This window comes from Physeter macrocephalus, chromosome 4 (assembly GCF_002837175.3).
Source record: "Physeter macrocephalus isolate SW-GA chromosome 4, ASM283717v5, whole genome shotgun sequence".
Taxonomy (NCBI): domain Eukaryota; kingdom Metazoa; phylum Chordata; class Mammalia; order Artiodactyla; family Physeteridae; genus Physeter; species Physeter macrocephalus.
The window spans coordinates 14,627,254-14,654,269 of record NC_041217.1 but is presented as its reverse complement, the minus strand read 5'-3'; the positions used below and the strand labels follow the sequence as shown (position 1 = coordinate 14,654,269).

At 43.4% G+C, this 27,016-nt stretch overlaps 1 protein-coding gene across 1 annotated transcript in view; it reads left to right on the top strand.

The window, feature by feature from the left end:
- The window catches only part of USH2A (usherin), an 829,367-nt gene that overhangs the window by 732,104 nt on the left and 70,247 nt on the right, over nt 1-27,016 (top strand). Inside the window, exons 61-62 of the mRNA XM_028488076.1 lie at nt 4,320-5,836; nt 8,970-9,291. Of these exons, the coding sequence (XP_028343877.1) occupies nt 4,320-5,836; nt 8,970-9,291 (1,839 nt within the window). The remainder of the gene's footprint in view (nt 1-4,319; nt 5,837-8,969; nt 9,292-27,016) is intronic.

The window sequence follows — 27,016 nt, the reverse complement described above, 5'->3', positions numbered from 1 at the left end:
ACATGCCATCAGGTCACTGTGGGAAAACTCCCTTCACAGTCGGGTTAATTCTTCCTGATAGTTCCTCCAGGCGCTTAATCACAGATCAGAGAAAACTAGCTCACACGTGTTACGCTTCCTATGAACCCAACGCTGTCTAAGTGCTCTCTATGGATTATCTCATTTAATCCGCACATCAGCCCTACTCTGTAGGTACCACTAAGCCTCACGGGGCACATAAAGGCTAAATCACTGTCCGAGGCTAAATAACATTGGGACAATCGAATTGGGATTTGAAGCCAGGAAGTCACACCAAAACGGAGTTCTAAATGACCATAGTCCTATCGCCTCCTGAATTGTCCTGCCCAGGTCTTTGCTTAAGCTTTGCCTAATTTGCACTTTGAGCAGAGCTCAGCAGGGAACAGGAAGCCCCAAAGGTCTGCTAAGTCCACGATGTCCCTATGTAGCCATGAGAAGCAGTCTTATTAATGTCACATCTAACCCCAGCTTCACCAGTCTGTGAGCGCCCAAATAAGGTTTCCATTATCATCCACATTTTGATGCTTTGAACCATCACCCACATAAGAGGCAGCATCTTCACCCTTCTGATGTTCTTCTCCAAGGCTGCTGGCAACTCAGCTGTCCATCTATTACTGCCTCTGCCTCTAGTCTCCTCTGGCCCTGGACCACCACTCAGGCCCTCATCAATCGCCTCGTGCAGGCTGGGACTGCAGAACTCCCCCACCCTGCAGATGCTGTAGACGCTCTGCCTCTCCTTTACCACTCCCTCTCAAGGTGGCAAAGACTCCCCCACTAATTCCACATAGAACTTCTAAGACTAAGCTGTGACTTTTGATAAACCTTCCCTGAAAACCCCATAGTGGGATGCTGGCAGGAAATTACCGACACCAGTGACTTAGATCTGTAACTAGAGCTCACAGGCCCAGGCCCATCCTCCTGGGCCTCCCTGTAGGCTGCCTCACTGCCTGGTACGGTGGTCACCTCTCTGCCCACCTCCAGGTACGCTACAAGTGGCAGAAGCAAGCTGCTTTCTACCAGCCCCTGACATGTGACCGAGCCAGACTTTGCCTACTCTAGGACAGGAGGCCTGAGCCTTAGGAGCCATGGCCTTAAAATCCAAGCCTCAGCCCTAAGGTTCCCATCAGAGAAAAGAGTATCTCCTTCACACCCATCAAAGCACCCCTCCTTGTGAGTGTTTATTTCCCATCCCAGTGTCTGCCTCTTCCTGGAATGATTGACAATAGAAATATCTACTCCTTTTACGTGCATTTGTGTTTCACCAAATATTTAGGCTTCTACTAAGTGCCAGGCAATTATTCAGGAGTGAACAAGACAGGCAAGGTCCCTGCTGTCACAGACCTTGTGTGTGTGTGTGTGTGTGAATTCATGAACAGTGGGGCTACAGAGAGACAAACAAAAAGCGAGCACACAAACCAAGAATTTCAGAGAGTGGTGAACGCTATAAAGAAAATTAAACAGAATAATGTAATTATGCCTGCTTGGGCTATTTTAGCATGGATGATCATTTGAATTGAGTTGACATTTGAGCTGAGCCCTGAATGACAAGACAGAGTCAGTCATGTGAAGATACGAGAGCAAAATGTTCGGACAAAGTGAACAGCTAATGCAAGGCCTGAAGCCAGGGATGAACTTGGTTTCTTCACATCAAGGGAAGCAAGCCAGTGTGGTTGAAGCTTGGGAGGGTTGGGGAGGGAAGATGATACTAGAAGAGAGTCAAGGGATTGGTAAAAGGTGGGTCGTGCTCAACCTTGTGGGCTGTGGTCAGGAGCTTGGGATTTATTCTGAGTATGATGAAAAACTACAGAAGGGTTTAGGCAAAGGAATAGCACAATCAAATTTATGTTTTTCCAAATCACTCTGGCTCCTATGTAGAAAATGGGCTATAAGGAGACCAGTGGAGTTTGGAATCTGTTAAAGAAGTCAGGGTAGAATTGACTGTGGCTTGAATTAGAGTGGGAGTTGAGAAGGTCGAGAAATGTGAGTGGATTAGGGATGTATCCAGAAGGTAGAGATGACAAGATTTGTTAATGGACTGAATGTGATACATGAAGGAAAAGTAGTACTTCAGAATGACTTCTGGACTTTGGCCTTGAGTCATTGACTGGGAAGGGAAGGCTGGAAGATGTACAGGTTTGAGGGGATAAGTAGGTAGTTGGAAGTACAAGTCTAGAACACTCAAGAGAGTTCTTCATGAAGATATATGTATTTGGAATTCATTAGCAGATGAGTAGTATTCAAACCCATGGGCCTGGAGGACATCACCTATGGAGAGAATATAACTAGAGATGAAGAGAGCCTGAGATCAAGCCCTGGGGAATACAAATATTTAGAGGTCAAGAGTATGGAGAGGAGCTGTCAAGGCACATGAGGTAGAAGGAAAAGTAGATGGGAGGGATGTCCCAGAAGGGAACAGAAAATGTGCCAATGGTGTTGAGAGATCCAGTAACATGAGAGCAGAGATGTGACCCTGTATTTGGAAACCAGGAGGTCACTGTGATCTTCACAAGAAAATCAAGTGTTGAAATGGGAAACCTGGTCGGGATGGTTTGAGGGAATAGGGTAGCAACTCTTCGAAGAAGTATAGATGGAAAGAAAATCAGAGAAATAGGGCAGGAGCCAGAAGACTATGGTGTCAAGAAGTTTTATTCAAAAATCAGTGAAAGATCCTAGAGTACATTTAAATGCTAATGGAAATAACCCAGTAGAGGGAGATAAATCAGTGAAGCAAGAGATAACAAGAATAATTGCAAGAGTGAAATCTGTAGCAAGGAGGAGAGGACAGGATCCAGAGCTCAGGTGGACTTCAGTGGGGGCAGAGGTACTTCATCCATAGGAAAAGGAAGGGAGGCAAACAGGGTACGTCTAGATGCACATGCACATGGCAGTGATAATCTATAACATGAGAACATTCCTGTCTGACTGCCTCTACTTTCCTCAGTCAAATATGTGGTTATGTCAACAACCACCTGTGAGGGAGAGAAGGGGGTATTGGCCGTTAGTGGGGAAAGGAGAAGATATTTCGTACTTTGGAAAATGAGAGAGCAAACATATGGTTTTACAGTTGGTAATCATCTATTTAAAAGTTATGGTAAGAAATTTAAAGTGAGACCAGTCAATATATTTGAGAGTTTTTCTCCAAACCCAGTTAGAAGCTAAGGTCCAGAGGGAGAGCTGAATTTAACACTAGTTAGAGATTTGCCAGGTGAATATGGGAGAAGGGACAGAGAGTCATAGAGACTTTCAAATTGATTGTGGAATCTAAGCTGTCTTCAGAAAATACTCTATTCCCCTTCCCTCAGGGGTATGATCTTGCCCTGAGACCCCCAACAAGAAAATCACACCAAAATACAGTAGTCCAACATAAATAGATTTCCAGATCTAGGCTATTTAATCTTAAATAACATTAAAGTGTATCAACAATCCAGGAACAACCTGTGGGAAGATTTGCCTCTCAGGGGACCCTGGTATTTGTCCATCTCATCTTAAGAGACATAATCATAGGGTCACGACCATGTACAGGAAGGTCTCCTGTCTCTCGGGTACACTGAAGCATGAAAAGATGGGCAACCGTCATTCAAAAACATCTACATTCAAGTTAAGTTACTTCTCATCTTCCCCAAAGAACAATGAATAATATGAGTTGGAAACTTGCTCTACGTTTGTGTCATGAACATTCGGATGGTTTTCCCTGGAGCAAAAGAATACTTTGCTCCAAAGAAGCCATCTTTTCTTCTATAAGTGGTAAGAGAAAACAGGGTGGTTTTTCCATTTTCTGGTCATCAGTTTGTACCTATGTTTTTGTATACGTGTGTAACATATATATGTACCTACGTACATGCATGTGTGCCCACACCCGACACTCACACATCTTCCGCCCTGGCACCCTGGTACAAATGACTAAGCATTATAATTCCATTACCCAGTAAATGCTGTGGCAATAGACCGTGCAGATAGGCCCTATTTAGCCTACTCAGGGTGAAATCAGAAGCACTTAATTTTTATAAAATAGGGAATTTGAATACTATCCCCCACTTCTAAAAAATAAAAATGGGAGGAAACCCCGTGAGCACTCTTTAAGTCAACGAATTAATTTCAGTAACTCTTAGCTTTTAGATGTATGTTTACATGATATCCAACCTTAAAAAAAGCAAAAGCAAAGATCACATTCCCCAAATTCATATGAGAATGCTTCTTCTGGGTTAGGATCATCAAGGTGAGGAATAGGGGGCAGAAGGGGTTAAAAGGGACGAAATAGTGACACCAAGAAATCATAGGCTTTGTTTCCCATCTTCCTGCAGACCTACAATGTCTTCAGTGATGGTGTCCTGGAGTACGCTGGCCTGAATCGTCAATTTCTCTTCCGCCGCCTGGACCCCTTCACACGCTACACGCTGACGCTGGAGGCCTGCACCAGCGCGGGCTGTGCACACTCAGCGCCCCAGCCTCTGTGGACAGAAGAAGCCGCACCCCAGTCTCAGCTGGCTCCCACCATCCAGTCTGTGGGGTCCACCAGCGTTGAGCTGAGCTGGTCAGAGCCCGTTAACCCAAATGGAAAGATAATTCGCTATGAAGTGATTCGCAGATGCTTCAAGGGAAAAGCTTGGGGGAATCAGACAGTCCAGGACGATGAGAAAATTGTTTTCACAGAATATAATACTGAAAGGAATACATTTATGTATAATGACACAGGTCTGCAGCCATGGATGCAGTGTGAATATAAAATCCACACTTGGAATTCAGCAGGCCATACCTGCAGCTCTTGGAGTGTGGTAAGGACCAGGCAAGCACTTCCAGAAGGCCTCTCTCCACCTGAGATAGCCCAGGTAGCTGTGAACCCCCCCAAAGTGATGATTTCCTGGATCCCGCCAGCACAGCCTAATGGCATTATCCAGTCCTATAGGCTTCAAAGGAACGAAGTGCTCTATCCTTTCAGCTTTGATGCTGTGACTTTCAATTATACTGATGAAGCGCTGCTTCCTTTTTCCACGTACAGGTATGTAGTCACAGCCTGCACCAGTGAGGGCTGTTCCACCAGCACACCTACCAGCATCACAACCCTTGAGGCTGCCCCTGCAGGGGTCAGCCCTCCAGCTCTTTGGACCATCAGTGCCACTCAAATAAATGTATCTTGGTCACCGCCATCAATTCAAAATGGAGAGATCACTCAGTATTTACTCAGATTGGATGGTAAGGAGTACCCCGCTGGGCAGAACCTGTCCCTGTTGGTTTCCCACCTGCAGCCTTCCACGCAGTATAATCTCTCCCTAGTGGCCTGCACCAATGGAGGTTGCACAGCAAGTGTTGCAGAGTCTGCCTGGACAATGGAGGCCCCGCCACAAAACATGGACCCTCCAAAACTACAAGTCACGGGCTCAGAATCCATAGAAATCACCTGGAAACCGCCAGGAACCCCAAATGGCCAGATCAGAAGCTATGAACTTAGGAGGGATGGAACCATTGTCTATACCGGCCTGGAAACTCGCTATCATGATTTTACTCTCGCCCCAGGTGTGGAGTATGGCTACACAGTGATGGCCAACAACAGCCAAGGGGGTGTTTTGAGTCCACTTGTCAAAGATCGAACCAGCCCCTCAGCGCCTTCAGGGATGGAGCCTCCAAAATTGCTGGCCAAGGGCCCTCAGGAGATCTTAGTGAGCTGGGACCCTCCAGTAAGGACAAACGGTCATATCATCAACTACACCCTCTTCGTCCGTGAGCCATTTGAAAGGGAAACAAAAGTCGTACACATAAACACAACTCATAATTCTTTCGGTACACGGTCATTCATAGTAAACCAGCTGAAGCCATTTCACAGGTAGGTAACTGACTCTGGGTTTCCTGAGAACAAGCCACTGCCCCGCCCCTTTCTATCGCGTGAGCCCTCGGTCAGTCCCAGTGAGGACTCTAACAGCAAGAGGTGTGACATGCCCGAGCCCCATCCATTTAACCATCCCAGTGGACTAACTACATCCTTATCCAGCCCAGACCTGCTTGATTTCTTCTGGAGAGCAAAATGCTTGCGGGTGACATTTTGAGAGTCAGTTTTTTTAGAAATGTTTGCATTTCATCACAATGTCTGGAACCAAGTAGTGGAGAGATAGGGCCGCTTCCCTGAGTCTGGTCCCTCCTGGAAACATGCCAGCCCCTGGTCAGTTCTGAGAACCCCAGTGCGGTTATCTGAACTGAGCTGTGAGGGAAAGGAGTATTATTTTAAAGAATGAAAAAAGGGGCCGTCATCGAGAGCTATTGCCAGCCAGAGTCGGACTGATCCAAAATTTGTTCTGGGGCCAGCCCTCCTTATTGAACCCAGCGCGTCTTCCAGGAGTAAGGCGGCTCCTCTGACTATTTCCCCAGCCCTCCAGTCAGCTCCGATCTCATGGTTTCTTGGGACGGCTCCACTTTGCCGTCTCCTGTTTTCCTAGTGGTCCCCTCTGAGCTCTCTGATGAGCAAGGGTGTGTGTTGCTTTCCACACAAAAGAATCTGACCACCAGCCCTCTTCCCATACCTTAAAGAATTGCTTGGCTTTTTCCCCCATCGCATTTTAACTAACATACATCCCCAGAGAGAAGAGTAATAAAGGACATTTTACTCTTAAAATTTAGTAAAATGACCAGAACCACTTTAAAAGAATTAAAGGCTGAGTGTTGCTTACCAGCTACCATTGATAAAGTTCATCTGTTATTGTAAAGTACTGATGTGTAGATTAGATCTCTCCTATAATTATCTCTGATACATAGTGCTGCTGAAATGAAACATTCGCAGTCTTATGCATCTCCTAGTGACAATTATTTAGGGTTGCATTAAATATTAAACAGTAATTAAAACTTCCTCGAGTATCTTCCATAGCTAATCTACATGCTCTGTGCGTTGGCTTTTATCTTACTCTGATGCAGGGCATAAAAAAGACCCCTGTTAGCTGCAGAGCTGTACATTTTATCCCGGCTTCCTCTTTACCTGGCTGGTACTTGCACATTTTAAAGATCATATCAGCTTGCTCCCCTCCGAAACTCTTACTCAGAAAGATTTCTAGGGAAAAAGAAAGTTTCTGGATGTGAGAGGGGTACTTCTCCCAGGCTGAAAAAAGAAAGTCTGATTTTTCTGAGAAACCTAGCCATGGAATTTAAGGCAATGAGAGATGGCCCTTCACTGTCCACTCTCATCGAAGATGTAAGTGACATTAATGACTTAGAATATCAACGGAATATTACTCAGCCATAAATAAGAATGAAAATTTTGTCATTTTCAACAATATGAGTAGACCCGGAGGGTATTTTGCTTAGTGAAATAAGTCAGAGAAAGACAAATACTGTATGTATTCACTTATATGTGGAATTTGAAAAATAAAACAAATGAATGGATATAACGAAAGAGAAACCGACAGATACAGAGAATAAATTAGTGTTACCAGTGAGGAGAGGAGGAGGGAAGGTCAAGACAGGTGAGGGGGATTAAGACATACAAACTACTGGGTATAAAATAAATAAGGTATGTAGATGTAATGTACAGCACAGGGAATATAGCCAATGTTTTATAATAACTTTATAGAGAGTGTAAACAATAAAAACATCAAATCACACACACAAAAATACAGCCAGAATATGACTTCTATATGAAGTTGGGATTCATGTCGTTTGGGGTTTTTCCAGCAGATTAATGTTTACTGAATACTGCAAATTAGTGTGTCCTCCTTGGGGTACCCCCCGATGGTCCGTAGGAGGAAGGATCCTGAACATACCCCAAGAAGCAGGAGGAATCTGACCCAGAATTTTAAAACCACCAGCGATAATCCAGAAAATAAATAATCCAGACGTGGAAAATCAAAACTGAGTTCTCAGAATCGCTTAGAAGGCAGATCTGCCATTCACAGCTGTGGATCTGTTCACCAATTAACTGGCAGCCCATCATGGTGAAAATAGGCGTGGGAGGAGAGGGAGGGAAGGAGAGCAGAAAAGGGGACTGGGAGACTCCCCAAAGGGAGAGAGAGGTGTAATTAAGAAGAGGGGAAGGGGAACAGAAAGAAAGCGAGGAAGTGAGTAGAAAGCGGTGATTATCTGGAAGAGAGAAAGCAGAAAGTAGAGGAGGGAAAAGGCTGGAAGCAAAAGAAATAAAGGGAGAAAGGGAGGTGGCTGGGGCTTGAGGGGAAATTAGGGGTGTCATAAAATCATAAAAATTAGGGGCATGGAAAAGAGGGGGAAAGCACTTATTTGCAGCCATAGGCACTTAAGACTAACAAAAGCCCCTTTTGTTGGAAGGGAAAAGTCCCTGTTATGTAAATAGACCTTTCCCAGTGGCAGGAGACCCGCTATGAAGCAAAACATAATTGATTGGTTGAGTTTAACTGGATGGTGATAAGGTGTCTCCATGATTGATAATCTGGTGTGTAGCTGGGTTAACTTTGGCCCCAGAAGTTCCCCATGTGGTGTAAGGGAGCCTGTTTTAAGATGTCAGGTATCAGGTGAGGGGATTTATTACCACGGAGACCTTGACTCCATGACGTTCCTTCCTGACCTGGAAACGGTCCTGGGGAATCATTTAGCTCCAGCTGCAGAGAGAGGAGGAGCTCAGGGCTGCTGAAAACTCGTTCAAACTCCCAGGATCTGTGTTCTCCCTCGCTGTGTTAAGGAACTCTACAGCGTACCAGAATTTTCCTGCTGGAGAGCATCTTGAAAGTGTATTGCTTCTATACATTCCTGTTTAGGGAAGAATCGTGCCCACCCTTTCCAGACAGGTGAGCATCTTTCTTTAGTTTGGAAAGCCAGGAGGCTTGAAAATGTTCTGAAATTTCCGTGGAAACATGACTTTGTTGTCCTTGGAAAGGGTTCGTTGTAGGTAAGAATAAATATAAACGTGCCTGTCTTTTTTTCAGAGAACACTTGGTCTTTTAAAGATTCTTCCCACGAAAATCGATTTTGCCAATAATGGGTCATTTCTGCCTTGTGTCCTGAAGGTATGAAGTTCGAATTCAAGCCTGCACCAGGCTGGGATGTGCATCAGGTGACTGGACATCCATACAGACCCCTGAGGTTGCACCTCGGAAGCAACCGCCTCCACATCTAGAGGTACAGATGGCTCCAGGGGGGTTCCAGCCCATGGTTTCCCTTCTGTGGACAGGACCACTCCAGCCAAATGGACAAGTTTTATATTATGAATTGTACAGAAGACAAATAGCAACTCAGCCTGGAAAATCAAACCCAGTGCTAACCTATAATGGAAGCTCAAGCTCTTTTATGGACATGGAACTATTGCCTTTCACAGAGTATGAATACCAGGTAAGAAATGTGTGTTACCAACAACTCACACTGAGATGGGTGTGGGTACACATCAGCGCCTGTCTGGAAAAAAGTTGCTTGCAATCTAAAAAGCCACTTAAAGAAACATGGGACTTATGTAGTTTAATAATATTCTTTTTAAAAAAAATTTAAGCAGTAAATGAGGGAGGAAAGGCCGTATTCATTTGCCTTCTTCATTTTCTTGGTTCTTGATCCGTGTGATATAGGCTTGTTATTCCTATGCAGATTTCTGGTGAAGTATTTGCATTTCTTATGAATGAAGTGGTTTCTACCATTAAGCTTCTCTCTGTCAGTGTTGCCTTGGCTGGAAATACTCCTTGTGAAAAGATCACTTTGAAAAGAACTCAGGAATTGTACCGAGAGAAAATAAAATCTAATGGGCCAGCATCTCCAGCCCCTGTGCTCAAAAAACAGACATAGACTGCTGAGAAAAGTCTAGACGAAAACAACTAACCTGTGCACGGAGATGAGGTCAGTTTTGTAGGAGGACAGCCTACAAAAGAGGACTTTGCATATCCCTAAAAAGTCAGGAATTAAGAACACTATTCTGAAGGTATTTTGAAATCAATGGAAGGCTTCCGTTCGGTTCGTTTTGCTTTGCCATCTGGGTGTATTTGCAGTTTTCTTGTAACAAGTAGCTCCAGTTCCTGTGGGGAATGAGTCCTCCACCCCGAGCTCAGTCTTGGTGGGAGTGTCAGTCAATGTGTCAGGCTGTCACCTAGCCAAGTGTTGGGCACCCGAGCGCTGCTCTGCCCCTCAGACTTGCCTGGGGCCTGATCTTCAGCAAAGTGACTCAGAATTTTAAAAGGTGGAGCTAAGTCCTGATAAAATATCTCTAACATCAATCCCAAAACTTTTCTTTCTTTTTTTTTTTTCGCCTCTCACTGTTGTGGCCTCTCCCGTTGCGGAGCACAGGCTCCGGACGGGCAGGCTCAGCGGCCATGGCTCACGGGCCCAGCCGCTCCGCCGCATGTGGGATCTTCCCAGACCGGGGCGCGAACCCACGTCCCCTGCATCGGCAGGTGGACGCGCAACTACTGCGCCACCAGGGAAGCCCCAAAAGCTTTTCTTATCCTCACCATTTCCAAGCCTGGTTCTTCAACTGTTCTTTTAATTACCTATATAGTTGTCCCTCGGTATCCAAAGGGGGTTGTTTCCAGGACCCCTGCAGATACCAAAATCCTCAGATGCTCAAGTATCTTGTATAAAATGGTATAGTATTTGCATATAACCTACGCACATCCTCCCCTATACTTTAATTCATCTCTAGATTATTTATAGTACCTAATACAATGTAAGTGCCACGTAAATAGCTGTAAATACAATGTAAACGCTATGTCAGTAGTTGCAGGCATGCGGCAAATTCAAGTTTTGCTTTTTGGAACTTTCTGGGATCCTTTTTTCAAATATTTTTGATCCACAGTTGGTTGAATCCACAGATACAGAAGTCATGGAGAAGGAGGGCTGACTGCACCCCCAATAAATTCCCTTTTGCTTAAGTCAGGACCAGCTTCTCTTGCTTGCAGTTTCAAAGGGTAGTTCCTGAATGATGCAAGCACCACGTGCCAGGCACAAGACCAAGTGCAATTTTCTAGAAGAGGAAACGGAACCTTGAAAAGCTTACCATAACCGGAAATAATAAGATCACCAAGTCACCAGGAATATGGCGAGCAAATCAACGAGGACAGTGATTAGAAGTAACAGTTTAAATGTGAAAGGAATATGTTTTAGGCCAATAACGGTCAGGACAAATTTCCCAATGAAGTCAGTAAGAATTGAAAATATAAATGGATTCTTGAATGGTTTGGAGAAATACATAGATATAAACCCATAATCCCTTGTTTGCAATTCCAAATCTAAAAATCTCTTTAAAAGAAGTTGTTGGGTTTTCTTTCTCTCTTTTTGTTCTCGGCCAAGCTGCGCGGCTTGTGGGATCTTAGTTCCCCGACCATGGATCGAACCCAAGCCCACGGCAGTGAAAGCGCCGCATCCTAACCACTGGACCGCCAGGGAATTCCCCAAAACAAGTTTTTATCTAGGTTCGGTACAACTCATTCAGCAGCAAAACCCAATCTAAACAAACCAGACTATTTACAGCATTTATTTATCTCATTTAATAAGAATAGTTATATATTTTGCTACAGAAGTATTGTATTCTATTACAAGGGCATTCCGCGGATATTACAAAATATACAGTATATGCATTTTATTAACTTTCCCAAATCTGAAAAAATAAAAAAGTATTTAAAAACACTTCAGGTCCCAAGGGTTTAGGGTAAGGATTGTGGCTTATGTCATGAAGAAACAAAATATCTATGGATGCCACAGTTGGAGAAGGAATACTGTTAGAAACAGCCAGAACCTATGTGGCCATCCTTTTGTTCTTTATCATTATCTTTACAGAAAAGTATCCAGTTATCAAAGACCCTTCTATTCTCAATTATCTAGTTCCCTTTATGAATAAAAGTGCACCTTTGTAAGAGAGCTGGATGGAATCAGCATGAAATATTTGACCTCTAACTAGACAAAACTAAGTGACCTGTGGATACTGAAAGCAAACCAGTGATTGTAGCTTCTTTGGCATCATACCGTGTCATTGGGTTAAACAATTGGCCATATCATCTGTAAAGTCTTACCTAAGTTTTCTAGGGAATGGTAAACTCCAAGCATGTGTCTTAGCTCTGTCAGTTTTCTTACTGTTGGAGGATGGAGAGAATGAAAAGTGCCCACCAGAATGAGAAGGTATCTTGAGACCAAAAATTGAGGCAAGCAGCTCCATATAATCAATGGATCAGTTTATTATACTTACACACAGGGTGGGATTGAGCGGACAGTAATCCAGAAACACTGGCAGCTGCACGCTGCACCGTCAAGGGACCAATGGGACAGTTCTATAGTTAACCTAGGGTAGGGGGTACGTGCTTGGAAACAGGACGTGCATTCCTAGGTCAAGATTTATGAATCGGTAACTAGTTATGGGTACTGGGAACATGTCAGCGAAGGTCTTCATCGTTGTTTGGGGACTAACAGAGCATCGAGGCCACCTGGTTCTGATGATTATTAAAGAATATCTACTAACCACAAAGCCCTTGAGGCAGAGAACTGATTCACTGCACAGTTCAGTCCTGCTTAGGGTCAGTGGAAGGCCAGGAGGAAACGTACGAACCCAATATGGCATCAGTGATGCTAACAGCCATACGCTCCCCAGAAGCTAAGGACAGCCAGTTACCAAGGGACCCACATTTCAGAGGGGAGACAAGTTAAGGACTTCAGGCTATGCTGTCTCTTTTGTAACTGTTACTATCAGCCCTGTGTCAGGCTCCTCCTCCATACTCTCACATCACCCAAATGAAATTACTTAATTTGGTTTTCACAACAGACTGATCTCAAATTTGCATTTACTAGCTAATCCCATGTTGTTACAACATAAGAAGGATAGAGAGCAGAAAGGAAAAAAAAAAATCTAGCCTATCAGCCCCAAAACCAAGATCTTACAGGAAATATTTTGAAAAATATAGATTAAATGCTGAAATAAATGAACTAAAATATTGGATTTATTTAGCCTGTGCAAATGCTAAGTCTTTATAGATCCTGAGTTATCTTCCAGAAGTCATTTAGGAAGTAATGTACTATAAGAATTGATTTCCCTTTAACAAAAGAACATTTTGTCTTCGAGATGAATTTGAATTGCTCTCAAACCTGTCTGAGGGTTACTTTATCTGCAGGCTGCTTTTCAGAAAACACCTGTATTGTCCTAGAGTCATTGGTTCGCCCACCATATCTGTGATTTGACCCTCCTACAGAGGATTGTGTTTTTGAGATAATCCATATATTCGTAGGGGATGGAAACAAAGAACTGAGAAACTGCCCAGAGACGGAAACCTATTCAGCAGAGGGATGGTGAGGACCCATGGTCGGGCAGGTAGCCATCCACCTGGTGTGCCTGGAGGGTGTCAGATGTCCCTCCCCCACCCCACTACCTGGCCCTACGTCACTGTATTCATTTCCGGTTCTGAGTTAAATCATTGAAGGTAGCTTCCAAACATCCCCTACGTTATCGAATGGGGGAGGGTGTCCTGCTGCTGGCGGCTAACAAAATCAGTTACATACAAATGTAAATAAAACGGAAAGGTGCCTTTAATCAGAATGCTGGCCATCTGGGGATGGTGGACTTAGTGTCTCCCAAAAACCACCTCCGAAGATTCTGCTCGGCCATGAAAGCTTTTAAAGGGAAACAGAGAAGTAATCTCAGTTAATCACTGACGTAAGGGGTCAGAGTCTTCCTCATCCCCCACTGCATGCAGGCTTGTGCATCTCTAGATCTCATCTTGGTCACACAGTTTGTTTGGGAGATTACTGAAGGGGGAGGTAGGGAAGAGATCTGGTCATCTGTTAGTTACTTATTCTTCATTTCTACTTCTTTGATCTATGGAAGACAAGTTAGGCCGGGTGTTGTGTGATTAAAAGATTTGAAAGGTGTGCTTGGGCCGGAGATGAGTAGAGCACGGGGGGGCGCCTGGTTTAAAAGTTAGTTACAATATAGCTTTGCTAAAGTGACAAGACAAGGGGCTTCTTGCTGAGGGCGGTTTCCTGCAAAGAGCTGCTTACAAATCCCCACTTGTCAGACATCATTCCATTTCTATGGGATCAGGGGCAGAGGTCTATCTTCCGTAACTTTTTCATGCTGACATAGGCACCATATTCTTTTTTTTTTTCTTAATTAATTTTGATTGGAGTATAGTTGCTTTACAATGTTGTGTTAGCTTCTGCTGTATAACAAAGTGAACCAGCTATATGTATACATTTATCCCCTCTTTTTCGGATTTCCTTCCCATTTAGGTCACCACAGAGCATTGAGTAGAGTTCCCTGTGCTATACAGTAGGTTCTCATTAGTTACCTATTTTATACATAATATCAGTAGTGTATATATGTCAATCCCAATCTCCCAAATCATCACCCCCCTTTCCCCTCTTGGTGTCCGTACATTTAGGCACCGTATTCTCAGAGTGGAAGATGTCAACATAGGTCTGTAGCATCTCTTTGCTGACAATTTTAGTTGTCTGCTTACATATACGGGCAGAGCAAGCTACAATTATTTTGATACCTGCAAAGATATAGATTATTATGAGCAATAATGTTAATCCCATTGTCTTGAGGCCAGTTCTTGGAATTGTGCTAGCCATAGACTCAGTACTACTCAAGATGGAGCAGTTATGTCATGGCTACAGTCTGGTCATCATGCAGTTAGTTTTTTTCCTCTGGTGGCAGTTACAGTATCTATAAAACAACTCAGGAATGTGCATCAGACACTGAGTCTATGACTCCCTTGTCCTCACCATTAACTGCTCGGTTTTGTAGTTGGAGGGGTGAGGAGGCCCTGCAGGCTTCTGCTCGGTTCCACCTAGTCTAAATTAATTCATCAATCTGATGACCAATGATAGAGCTCTGGGGAAAAGAATACGGCGTGGATAAATTCAGATGAACAGGAGGGCCAAGAAATACCTGGAGAAAGAGATTCTTACTGAGAGAGGGGAGAATCATTTGCTACAGAAGATCTTGGAGGCAAGGACCAGCAGATGTCACCTCACAATGACTCACACATCAGTATGGGAACCGGCATGTTTGAAGGTGGGCGGAAGCTGTGTGATTTTACAAGCACCTTCTAAGTTTTCAGTGATACCTCAAAATTGAACGCCCTAAGGGTAGTAGCTCTCGGTGTATATAGTACAAAAGGATTGCCCAAAGAGCGCATTCAAAATGCAGATGCAGAGGGGTGGAGTGGCCATTCCCAGAAATCTGCATTTTTAACCAGCAGCTTAGATGGTCCACAACCTACTTTTTTGAGAAATACTGTCCCGGAGGGTACAGCCATGTTGCTATGCTACTTAAGCCTGATTTTCTGGTGCCGCTTTCCTAAATCAGGGTTCTCAGCCCTGACTGCACATTAGAATCACCTGGGGAACTTTAACAACATTCTGGATGCCAGGGCCCCATCCGCCTGTAGTCCTGCTTATGGGGTGGATCCAGGCATCAGTGCATTTCAAAAGGTCCCTAGGTGATTCTAATGCACGGCCAGAGTTGAGAGTCACAGTCCTAAACCATCGTAAACTGATTGCCTAAGTAAGTGAAGCCAGCTCCCCTCAAGTGCCTAATTTACATGATGATAATTGACGACCAACCTGTTTACCCGGGTGTGTCCATGGCTTTCCTGAATCCGAGTCGTATTTATTGTTTTGGATGAAACTGGAAAGGTAGACAGAATATATTACCTGCTAAGCTCATGTCTTCGATTAATCAAATAATCTCTTTTACTCTTCCTCCTGGATTTTATTTGGCCTTGGTTGTCATTGTTTCATTTTGTTTTGTTTCTCACTTGGGAGGCCTGGATTTTGGTTGGAAGAGTAACGCTCAATATCATTTAAAACAGGAACTTTCTAGTTTTGATCCATTTCAACACAGCTTCTACAATTCTGGGATTCTGAAGGATCAGCTTTCATAAAACGAGCAAAGATCTGAAATTGAAATCACAGAAATTTGGAATTTTTAAAAAAGTATTTCACAAGGATGAATGGGCCGGCTTTGCAGAGTGATGCAGTGCAGGGTCTCATCAGAGAACAAACTTTTGTGAATTTCAGATATAATTTTATTTACCAAAGTCCTATTTTCAAACAACCCTATAAATGTGTGATTCATACATAAATGAGGTGCATCTTTACTCAATGAAATTCTTCCCATGCATAGACCTTTCGGTTAAATGAAGATTACAGGCCTGCTGTGCTACAGAATACACATCCAGCAGAGCTTCTTTTTTCACAGACAGTACTCATTTCTATCATCAACCCTCTCAAAATTGGGATATACTAATATATACGATATAAAGCTCCAAATTCTATGTGGGGAAGTTTCTAATTGTTCAGCAAGCAGATTAAAACAGTAGTCTCTGCAAGGTTTCAGAGACGGACCTGGGTGTGAGTCTGCTTTTATAAGAAGCTTCAGTTTTGACCTGTGGGGAGAGAGCTGAGGCCGCTGAGCAGTTCTCAGTAATTGTGCGTTCATATTCATACTCTCGCTGAAGGCGATGACTCACCACGGATTTGCTGGGGCCGCCATGGCCCCCCTTTCATCGAATCCTGCCGTCGGTGACTTAATTCGTTTTCCTGAAACTTCCCCACTTTGACAGATTTTTTTTCGCTAAGCACCCACGCACACCCAGAGTCTCCGAAGGCTTCTGGGGCCTCGGGACTGGACCACTGAGACCCGACAAGTCAGCCTTGGAGGAAACCCCATGTATGACTCACTCGACTGTGGGTCTGATCTTGGGGCTGCTGCTCTGGAAGCTCCCCAGGACAGCAGCCTGCTACTTACCAACAGACCAACGCTGGCCCCGAACAATTCAGTCTGAAGGTTTATGCAGGAGAGGATGGAGGAATGGTTAGAGGGCAGACAGTCAAGTGGGTCCTTACTGTTCCTGCCAAAAGCAGCCGTGTGGCGGCTCCAGGAGGGGACAGCGGAGACGTTCTCTGTGCCAGCCCCACGAAAGGCTGCAACAGTGTGGACGACAAGCTAGAAAGGAGAAGCAGAAAAGACAGCAGCTTCTAGTCCTTTCCCCCTATTTCTGGATCCTTGAGTAAATTAACCTCCTTCAGCCTTTCCTCACCTGGAAGTGGTTCACTGCAGGGCTAGATTCTGGGGGCGTAAGAGAGGGTCATCTACAACCATACGCTTTTAAAAATTCTCATCAAACATTGGCTTCTCTTGATTGGCCTTGGTCATCTATGATTTGTAAAATCTCACAGAATCTTTTCTGACCCTAAGCGATTTGATTTTCTAACAGTTTTTAGCTTTACGTTGTATCGAAGCAAGTGACCATATAAACAACAAAGTCCTACTGTCTAGCACAGGGAACTATGTTCAATGTTGTATGGTAAACCATAATGGAAAAGAATATGAAAAAGAACACATATGTATAGCTGAGTCACTTGGCGGTACAGCAGAAATGAACACGACATTGGAAATCAACTGTACTTTGATAAAACTTTTTTTTAGGAAAGCAAGTGAGGATATGAGACCAGCTTCATACACTAATAGTCGTGTCATTATCCACCACCAAAATGGATATATGGAAGGATCAATAGCGGTGTTTCTGAAACCTAATTTATTTATGTACTAATAAATTTATTGAATGAATTAGAAGTATATGATAAAATATAAATGTAAATAAATAATGAACCTAATGTTTTTAGTTTACTAAATAAGAGTCCCACTTAGGCCCTTGAGAAGATCTACATCATCAGGAAGGTGTCAGGGCTATTTCATTCCAAGTGATAGAAAGCCAACTTTCCCTTAAACGGAAGAGAATTGTTTCTGCTCACCTGTATGGGAAAGGGACTAAAGAAGTTCCTTGAAACCAAGGAAAAGGTGCAAACACTTTTTTCTCTCTCAAGAATCCCTCTGGGAGCCTGAGATGCAGGATTTGATACTGTTGGACTCATTCCTTCTCTCCTTCCTTCACCTCAGGTTGCCTTGATTTGGCTTCTTTTTTTTTTTTTACATCTTTATTGGATTATAATTGCTTTTACAGTGTTGTGTTTGTTTCTGCTGTACAACAAAGTGTACTGCTGTATGTATACGTATATCCCCTCCCTCTTGCGTCTCCCTCCCACCCTCCCTATCGCAACCCTCTAGGTGGTCACAAAGCACCGAGCTGATCTCCCTGTGCTATGCGGCTGCTTCCCACTAGCTACCTGTTTTACATATGGTAGTGTATATATGTCAATGCCACTCTCTCAATTTGTCCCATCCTCCCCTTCCCCGCCTATGCCCACAAGTCCATTCTCTTCATCTGCGTCTCTATTCCTGCTCTGCCACTAGGTTCATCAGTACCATTTTCTAGATTCCATATATGTGTGTTAATATACGGTATTTATTTTTCTCTTTCTTCTTTTTTTTTTTTAGATGTTGGGGGTAGGAGTTTATTAATTAATTTATTTATTTTTGCTGTGTTGGGTCTCTGTTTCTGTGCGAGGGCTTTCTCTAGTTGTGGCAAGCGGGGGCCACTCTTCATCGCGGTGTGCGGGCCTCTCACTATCGCGGCCTCTCTTGTTGCGGAGCACAGGCTCCAGACGCGCAGGCTCAGTAGTTGTGGCTCACGGGCCTAGTTGCTCCGCAGCATGTGGGATCCTCCCAGACCAGGGCTCGAACCCATGTCCCCTGCATTAGCAGGCAGATTCTCAACCACTGCGCCACCAGGGAAGCCCCTATTTTTCTCTTTCTGACTTACTTCACTCTGTATGACAGACTCTAGGTCCATCCACGTCACTACAAATGACTCAATTTCGTTCCTTTCTATGGCTGAGTAATATTCCATTGTATATGCGTACCATAACTTCTTTATCCATTCATCTGTCGATAGGCATTTTGGTTGCTTCCATGTTCTGGCTGTTGTAAATAGTGCTGCCTCATTCTATACCAGACTCTCTCCAGTCGTCGGAGAAAATCACTACCTGAGCAATGCGAGATTTCAACCTTCTCTGTGCTTTGGTTTCCTTGTCTTTAAAATGTCGATAGGAGCACCATTGTACTCCAGGGCTTGCTTTGGGATGAAATGTGTTGATATGTGAATATGCTTAGGACAGTACTTCATACATAGAAACTATTCAACTAGCATAATAATAACAGGTATTATTATTATTACCCTCCCACCTCAGAGTAGAAAGAGGACTTCTGTCATCCAATATCTATAAACCAACCAAGGGCAGGACTCTTACTGACATCCTAGCACCATGTACGTTCCTGTGAGCAAGAGAATAAACGACCATGATCAAATAGGCCTGGGCATCGGACCCCCTCCTTCAGTCAGGGTTTCATGGGTATGTGGGAAACACTTTCAGCCAGAAACCAGAGCTGCCTCCACAACTGCACACGGCAGCCATGCTACTGTGAAATCGTCAGAATCCTGATGTTCTTTCCTATTTGGTGCTCACAACCATTCTGTTTTCCAGATGAAAAAACTGAGTGAAAATCATACAGTTTGGGCAAGATACTTAATTTCTTATAGCCTCACTTGCTCATCAAAAAATGGGTATATTGGGGACTTTGCTGGCTGTTCAGTGGTTAAGACTTCGCCTTCCAGTGCAGGGGGTGCAGGTTCGATCCCTGGTCGGGGAGCTAAGATTCCACATGCCTCGTGGCCAAAAAACCAAAATATAAAACAGAAGCACTATTGTAACAAATTCAATGAAGGCTTTAAAAATGGTCCACATCAAAAAAAAAAATCTTTAAACAAAAAGGGTGTATGATGAGAACTAAGAAATGTTGTGTGTCCAGCAGGATGCCTGCTACACAGTAGGGCCGCCTCCCCACTCTACCCTCAGCCTCCCACTAAATAAAAGAAGGAGGTGCTTTCTTCCAAGAGGGAAAAGAGCCAGGTTAACAAAATTCTTATGTCACTAACAGTCATTAACCCAGTGTTAGAATGTAAACCTCTCTAACCAAGAGCACAGTTGGCTCTGAAGGTGTGATGCCCCTTTGATGAGACAGTTCAACCTTTCTGGTCCTTGCTCCTCTCTTCCCAGGAAAAGAATAACTTGCCCACGTTCCCGCGGATAAGATTCTCTCAAACTCTGACAGTCTGATTCTACGTTTCTGTGACTGGCACCTTGCTTCAGATTGCTTGTTTTCTCTTGCCATCACCCTTAGCTCATTCCTTTCCTAAGAGTTTTTTGGTATCATATTTAGAGAAAATTCATTGAGCATGTTTTCTGTTTGGCTTTGGGCTTGCATTTAATCGGGGATGAATCTCCCTAATGTATTTCTGACCCACATGGAGGCTGTTGTCTGGATAGTTTCTCCTACGCAATCTAAGCTGCTCCTACCCACGACTCCCCACAGCTCAAGGTTTTAAATCATTTATTGATATTGGCTGACTCAAGCCGTGCATGCTTTCTAACACCTTAGAGCCTGAGCGCCACAGCTTAGACTGAAGGCCATCAGGACATTTCGTGAATGGAAATCTGAATTCTGGCACTCGGGCCGGGGACCATGTCCTCTTTGGCCATCAGGTCTTTTGTTGCAACAGGAGGTCATCTCCACCTGTGGGTGTGTGAGGGCACGCAGGAGCACGTCTGTTCTTTTTCTGTCCCTCGTGGCATCCCCTAGGGCTCTACTCCTAAGCCCCTTTTGTCAGCGATCTCTACGTTGCCTTTGAGACAAATTACTCGTCTGAAGATGGGTTGCTTCTCACCTTCCTGTTGACCCAACTCACTTAAGCCATGATTGGTCCTCCTGCCTCTGTGTTGGAAGCTTGTTTGCCGGACATAAAACATTCAATGCAACCAAATTTCCTCCGAGTGAATGTAGGTAATGTAGAATTCCAACCTGCCCTCATGGCTTTTCACAAATGGTTCTTGCTTAGCGAGGTAGCCATAAAAATGAAGGTTCTCCAAAGTCACCTGAAACTTCGGAAAGGGTGAGGCATGTTTTCCTTCTTTCCCTTTATCCTCTAAGTTGAGGATTTAATAACTTGTAGTTATTAAGCAGCCACCAAGTTCAGAGTGTATGTCTAGTTGCTAGGTTTGGCGCAAGAGGCTAAAAACCATGGACTCTACCCCTCAGGGACTTAACGTTTAGTTGATAAGACAAAGAAACACACCCATGAACAATGTATTCGTAAAAACATACAGATAGTAGTGTAAGCTGTGAACAGAGATCTGAATGATGGCGCGACAGACCAAGGGAGAAACAGACAACTCCTCATCTTCAGGGACAGCCCAGTCCCCACACCAAACCCTCCTGGACACTCTGATTCCACTCTCTGGACAGATGGTCTTGAGGAGCATGGGTGGTTCCTTGATATTAAAGACGAGAATCATTCCATTGAGACACGAGGAGGGACTATTTCTCTATTTCTGCAGTCTCACAAAAAATGCTCTTCCGAATCTCTCCATCCTTATGAGCAAATGCATCTCTCAGCCTACACACTGTTATCGGTACCTTGGAAGGGTTCAAAACGTTCTCCCCTCCAGCAGTCAGAATCTCAGCAGGAAGCAGTATACTCAAAAGGACATTTAAAGAGAATTTAATGAAAAGACTTTATGGACGTATGGGCAGGATTAAGAGAATCAACAAGGGATATTAACGTATTCTGGGACTAGCCATAGCCAGAAGCCATCACCTCTAGACCTAAAAGGACAAGAGGAAGAAGCTGTTTCCGGAACCCAGTAAATGCCATAGCCAGTGGGGGTGGGGCTGCCATTTAGAAGCTGTGCCCATAGAGAAGGAACGCAGCCTGTTGCCAAACCAGGATGCCAAAGAGAGAGAGAAGGAGAAAACAAAACCTTTCTCCTTCTTTTGTAAAGCAGTTTGCAGAACCAGCTTAGAGGGCTGGAGCAGGGAACGGAGCAGGGAAGGGCCGAGAATGGATCTGGGGACAAACAGAGAATACCCAGCACATCCCCTGTACCCCAGATTGGCGCTGCTTCTCATCCATGTTGTGACAATACCTTCTCCAGTAGAATTCTTTTTGGGTTAAAGGATCACCTGGCAAGCGTTGGCTTGCCACCCTGTGATTATTGATAGAACACTAAGTAACTCTGAAGGCTTTAGGAGGATTGCACTTAAGTACTTGGGCTAATGGTGTATTTCCATTAAATTCCAAATAAATGTCTTGGTCTCTATGAAGCAATCAAATCTACAGATGGTGACAAAAACGTTAACATATTGAGGTAAATCAGATGCCGTCGATGAAAATCTTTACGAAGATGGTCGAGGCTTTCTCTTGTAAATTGATTTATCTGTCTGTTGATGGATCTGATCATTACTAAGATGCCTATAAGTGTCTAGGAAACTGTACAGTTCTCTCCCAAAGGCATATTTTCAATGGAAATTGGAAACAAAATTCTTCACTTCGAAGAATCCATTGAATTGCTCCACCATTTTCTTTTTACATACTTTGGGGTGCTTTTGAGAAATGTAATTAATAATAATGTTCAATGAAGGATGCCACCCAGTCAACAGATTTTGATGGAGCAGCAATATTTCTGAAAAGCCAGGCTTTTATTTATTCTAACTCTCAGAGTTCTAGAGTGGAGAAGTACCCAGAGACAGAGACACAGAGAGATGAGGGCTGACCTCAGAATGCAGTGAGGGTTTTCAAATCTATTGTTGATCCATAACAGCTAAATGGACCCAGAAGTGAGTTACAGAATTGCTATTTAGTGTCACTTTCTCTTCCAAGGGGTCATATCCTGACTTTTCACACAAATAATATAATAATAACCATCGCTATGTATTTAGTGCTTGCTATGTGCTAAAGACTATGTTAAAAATTTTACATACATTAACTCATAATAATCATTTGAGACAAGGATGATTCTGAATAATTACCCTTAGAAATCCGAGGCACTGCGAGGTTAGTTAACATACCCAAGGATGCAGCTGGTAAGCAGGAGAACTCGAATTTGAACATAGAAATTCAAGTTCTAAAGACTGTGTTCTTAAATTCACCCTCCGATTACTCCAAATTGTGTTTGTGTAGAGCTCTGGGGCTTTCAGAATATTAATAAAATATTTATAAATGTACTTACCCCGGCCGCATTCCTCAACATTTATAGCAACTTTATTGCATGTAAATCTCAGAATCGTCCTGTGAGGTAGAGATTATTTTTTCCATATAATCAGGAAACCGAATGACCCAGTGAGGTGCCCAATCAGAAAATGGTAGAGTCAGAACTTGGGTCCAGATGTTCTGATGCCAAATCCCGTCTTCATTCTGCTGAAGCACAGTGTCCTCAAGTCACACCCATCAGGAGCATGAACCCCTGACTCTGCAAAGATAAACTGACTCGAGTTGTAATCTAGGCTGCATGACTTATTGGTTCTGTGTCCTCAGCCAGTAATTTACTCTCTAAGCCTCAGTTTCCTTCCCTGTAAAATTAGGAATGAAAAAGCCTACCTTAGTAGTTTTACTGACCAGGGTTCTTAGCCTCCTTAATCAATATAAATTGATCAGAGGCCAGACAAGAAATTCAGGCAAGGCTTTATTGGGACCCCTGCTGCAGCAGGAGGGAAGCGAGAACAAGCAACAGGTTTCCTTGCTTGATCGCCAAGGCAGAGGGGAACTGGTTCCTTACATGGGGTGAGGGGAGGGATGTGTCCGTGGGTCGGGTCAGAGGGTGGCTTAGGTGATCTGCCCACCCCTTTGGTGATGTTGAGTGTAGGGGGCATGTGCAGTCCCCCACTTTTGCTCCTGGCTCTTCAGAAGTGGCAGTTGGCTTTTTTTGGTCTTCTTGTATCTTGTTGTCCATAATTTTGCCCCAAACTTGCATGCACATAGTTATTTTTAGCCCCTTATAGTTTCTTTGTATTTTGTAGCTCGAGGAGACGTTTGTCCAGATGCAGGCACTGCAGCAAAGGGTCCCAGGTCCCAGCCTGTTTCAGTAGGATTGCTGTGAGCTTTAAATAAGTTAATTTAAAGGCCAGGACAGTGTCACTCACATTTAAGTTATAAATATATAGGAATTAGTCAATATGCAGTTTTCCCTCTACAATGTAAATCAGATAGTCGCTCCTTTACGGGGAACCCTCCCTTGGCCTCCCATGAAATGCAAACTCCTCTCTGGCTCAGTGAGGTCTTTCATGGCCTGACTTTTGTCCACATCTGTCATCATCCTGTCACTCTCTGGCCCTTACTCTCCAAGTCCAGCTGCACCAAACTTTTTTGAGACTCCAGCCTCATGGCCTTTTGCACTTGCCCTCCCTTTGCCTAGAATGTTCTTCCCCCAGGTCTTCATATGGTGGCCTCCTTCTTGTCCTTAGTATCCCAGCTTGATTGTCACCTCCTGAGAGCACCTCCTGGACAACTCAACCATTCTCCACTACATTGCTATATGCTGTAAGTTGTTTCCTTTCTAGCATGTATCATCACCTTTTTGTTTTGTGTTTATTGGCTGGCTCTCCCTAACAGGGTGTTAACTCCAGCCTTGTTCACTGTTGTCTCCCCAACTCATAGAATAGTGCCTGGCACATAGAATGGCTCAGTGAGTATGGATGATAAATAATCTTACCTAGTTAACTATAGTATCACTTCTTGAGATGTTAATCGTGATTGGTGATTGCGAGCTTAGCTTACTCTAGCAACTAATTGTGGGGAAAGAATATGTTTCCAGTGTTACGTTAGTAGGGTATAGTTATGATCTCAGTTAACACGGTGGAATTTACATGCATTACACATGTTTGGAACAGTAGGGAAAGTATTTGAGTAGTATTTGCCTCTGTATAACATGCAATATTGTTTAAAGCATGACACATGGCAGCAGATATGGATGCTGTGATGTCTGCGGTCATTGTCACCACCTCACTTTGGGGCTGTTCTCTGCAGAAACAGCCAGTCCGTGCAGGGGTCAATGACAGCTCTAGGGCAGGATCTCAAACACTTACAAGATGTGTCCAGACCCTCCTTCAATAGAAAAAAGTAGAGAGTTCAGGCATTTACATCACATACCTGTATTAGAAGGCTGGCCCTACCACATACCAAGGTGCATAAACTTCTCTGTGCCTCTGTTTCCCTGTGTGTAAACTGGTGATGACGCTAATACCAGCCTCATAGGATTGCTGAGAGGATGAAATAAATTAGTACATGTAATACCCTCATAAAAGTATAAGTGCTCAATAAACCCATGACCTACTTTTATGTATCCTCCATGAGAGCTGGGTGGGACTGGGTTCCTATTTTCTCTCAGGAAGAGCAGACACAAGCAATAAAAAGGAATATGATAAATTCCAAATTTTCATTATCATTAGGAACATCGCATGGAAGCTAGTTTCAGTATTCCCCACTAATACTGAAGCCAATTTTCCCCTCCTTCTATTTTAGCAGAGAGCCATTAATATTTATTGAGCACCCACAAAGGGCAAGGCTGTGTGCTCAGCAGTAGTGACAGAAGACACCCATTTCTAGCAAGGAAAATGTCTTGTAATCTCTTTACTAGCTTCACGTCTCTGAATTTCAAAAGCACCAGTAGAAAGGAACACAATGTTCTGCTGTACCCTTCGTCCCCTGGGTCCCAGAATTCAATTAAAATCGTGTTCCATCTTGCCTGATCCAAAGTGTTTTAGACGAAAGAAGCCTGGAACGCAAGGACCATATCTGTAAAAGTATAACTATTAATGGACCCAGCAAAGCACCATGCAAACAGAGATGCTGAAAAAAGTCCATTTGATGATGAAAGAAAATCAGATAGGTAGATGGTTAAACAGATAGCTACACAGAGTTTTTCAGCAAGTTATTCCTTTATGACTGCACCCTACAGGAGTGTTCATGAAATTTTTTTTTTAAATCTTGTTATCATATCATTTCAGATTTATTGCCTTCTCTTTTTAGCCACGAGTCTCTCTTAACCACGGTTCTGGCAAAGCCCATATTGGCACGTTGCTCTTCGAACATATTCAAAACCCACGGCAAGCTACCCTTTAAAAAGACATTAGCGTGAGTGCCATGGGAAAATATACACCAAGGTTGTAGATGAATTGATATGATTTCCTTGATTGTATCTCTTTATTTATGAGGCATAATTTATGAGTGCTGGAGAGCAAACTGCAGTGAGTGGTGACTAACTACAGCCCAAGTCATAAATCAGGAGCAGTGAAAGAAGAGGTGATTTTGATCGAATCTATTGAATTAGCTGTTGGCCTCAGCCAATACAGGTATCGGAAAGACCTTTTTAATATCTATTTGTCTCTCTTCTGGGAGTGTGATAACAATCTCATTACATGCCCCTAAGAAACAAATAATTTAATTGTTTGCCTGTTAACATGCAACCTATTTACTCTTCTTATTAATTACTGGCACGGCTGTTCATGTTGGATTTTTGTTTACTTCTGATGTGAATCGTCACGAAAATATATTCACAGTCTCCAGTTTTTATAATGATGTTGCCTCCCTAATGCTGCTTGATATGAAACAATATTGTTGAAATGTCTCTGTTTCATCAAACATTATCATTATTCCACAAGGAAGTGTGTTTTAGAATATCACAGAAGTTGAAGAGAACTGAAAAATCCCACCATGTATTAATCCTCTGACAGTAGCAGTTATACTACAACTCATAACAAACAGCCTGGAAAAAAGAGCAAAATCTCAAATTGCTTCAAGGACAAGGATAGCCACTGTCACTTACATTAGGAGTCAACAGATTAGAGGGTTTTTGTGAAGGATCACTGGCTGAATTTGGGTATTCCTGTGATCCATTTTTATATGGAATATGATAGCAAATACAAGACCAAATAGACATTAGCTGGATGCTAACAGTATAGAAAGCATCACTAGGTATGTTCTCTTGGTCTTATCAAGACTGTAGCATTTCCTCAGCCAAAAGAATCATAAGGTATTTTTACCATTAAGGACTTTTTTTATTCCATGATAAAGGAAAAACACATTGAGAAACCCTGGAAATGTGGAAATGTACATTAAGAGTTTCTCTTTGGAGTGAGACTACACTTGGAAAATATCAGTCCTGGGGAATGTTATTTTCGAAAGCTATGAGCCATTGAGTGAGACAATGCATTCAAATGAAAACTACTTTACAGTTAAGCGTGGAAATTGTGCTAAAGCATAACTAGGTCAGTAACATAAGCACCGAATGGGCCACCACTCTAAGAGAATTTCTGAAGCATCTCCCCTTCTCCCATCCTCGGCAGAGTTGTGGG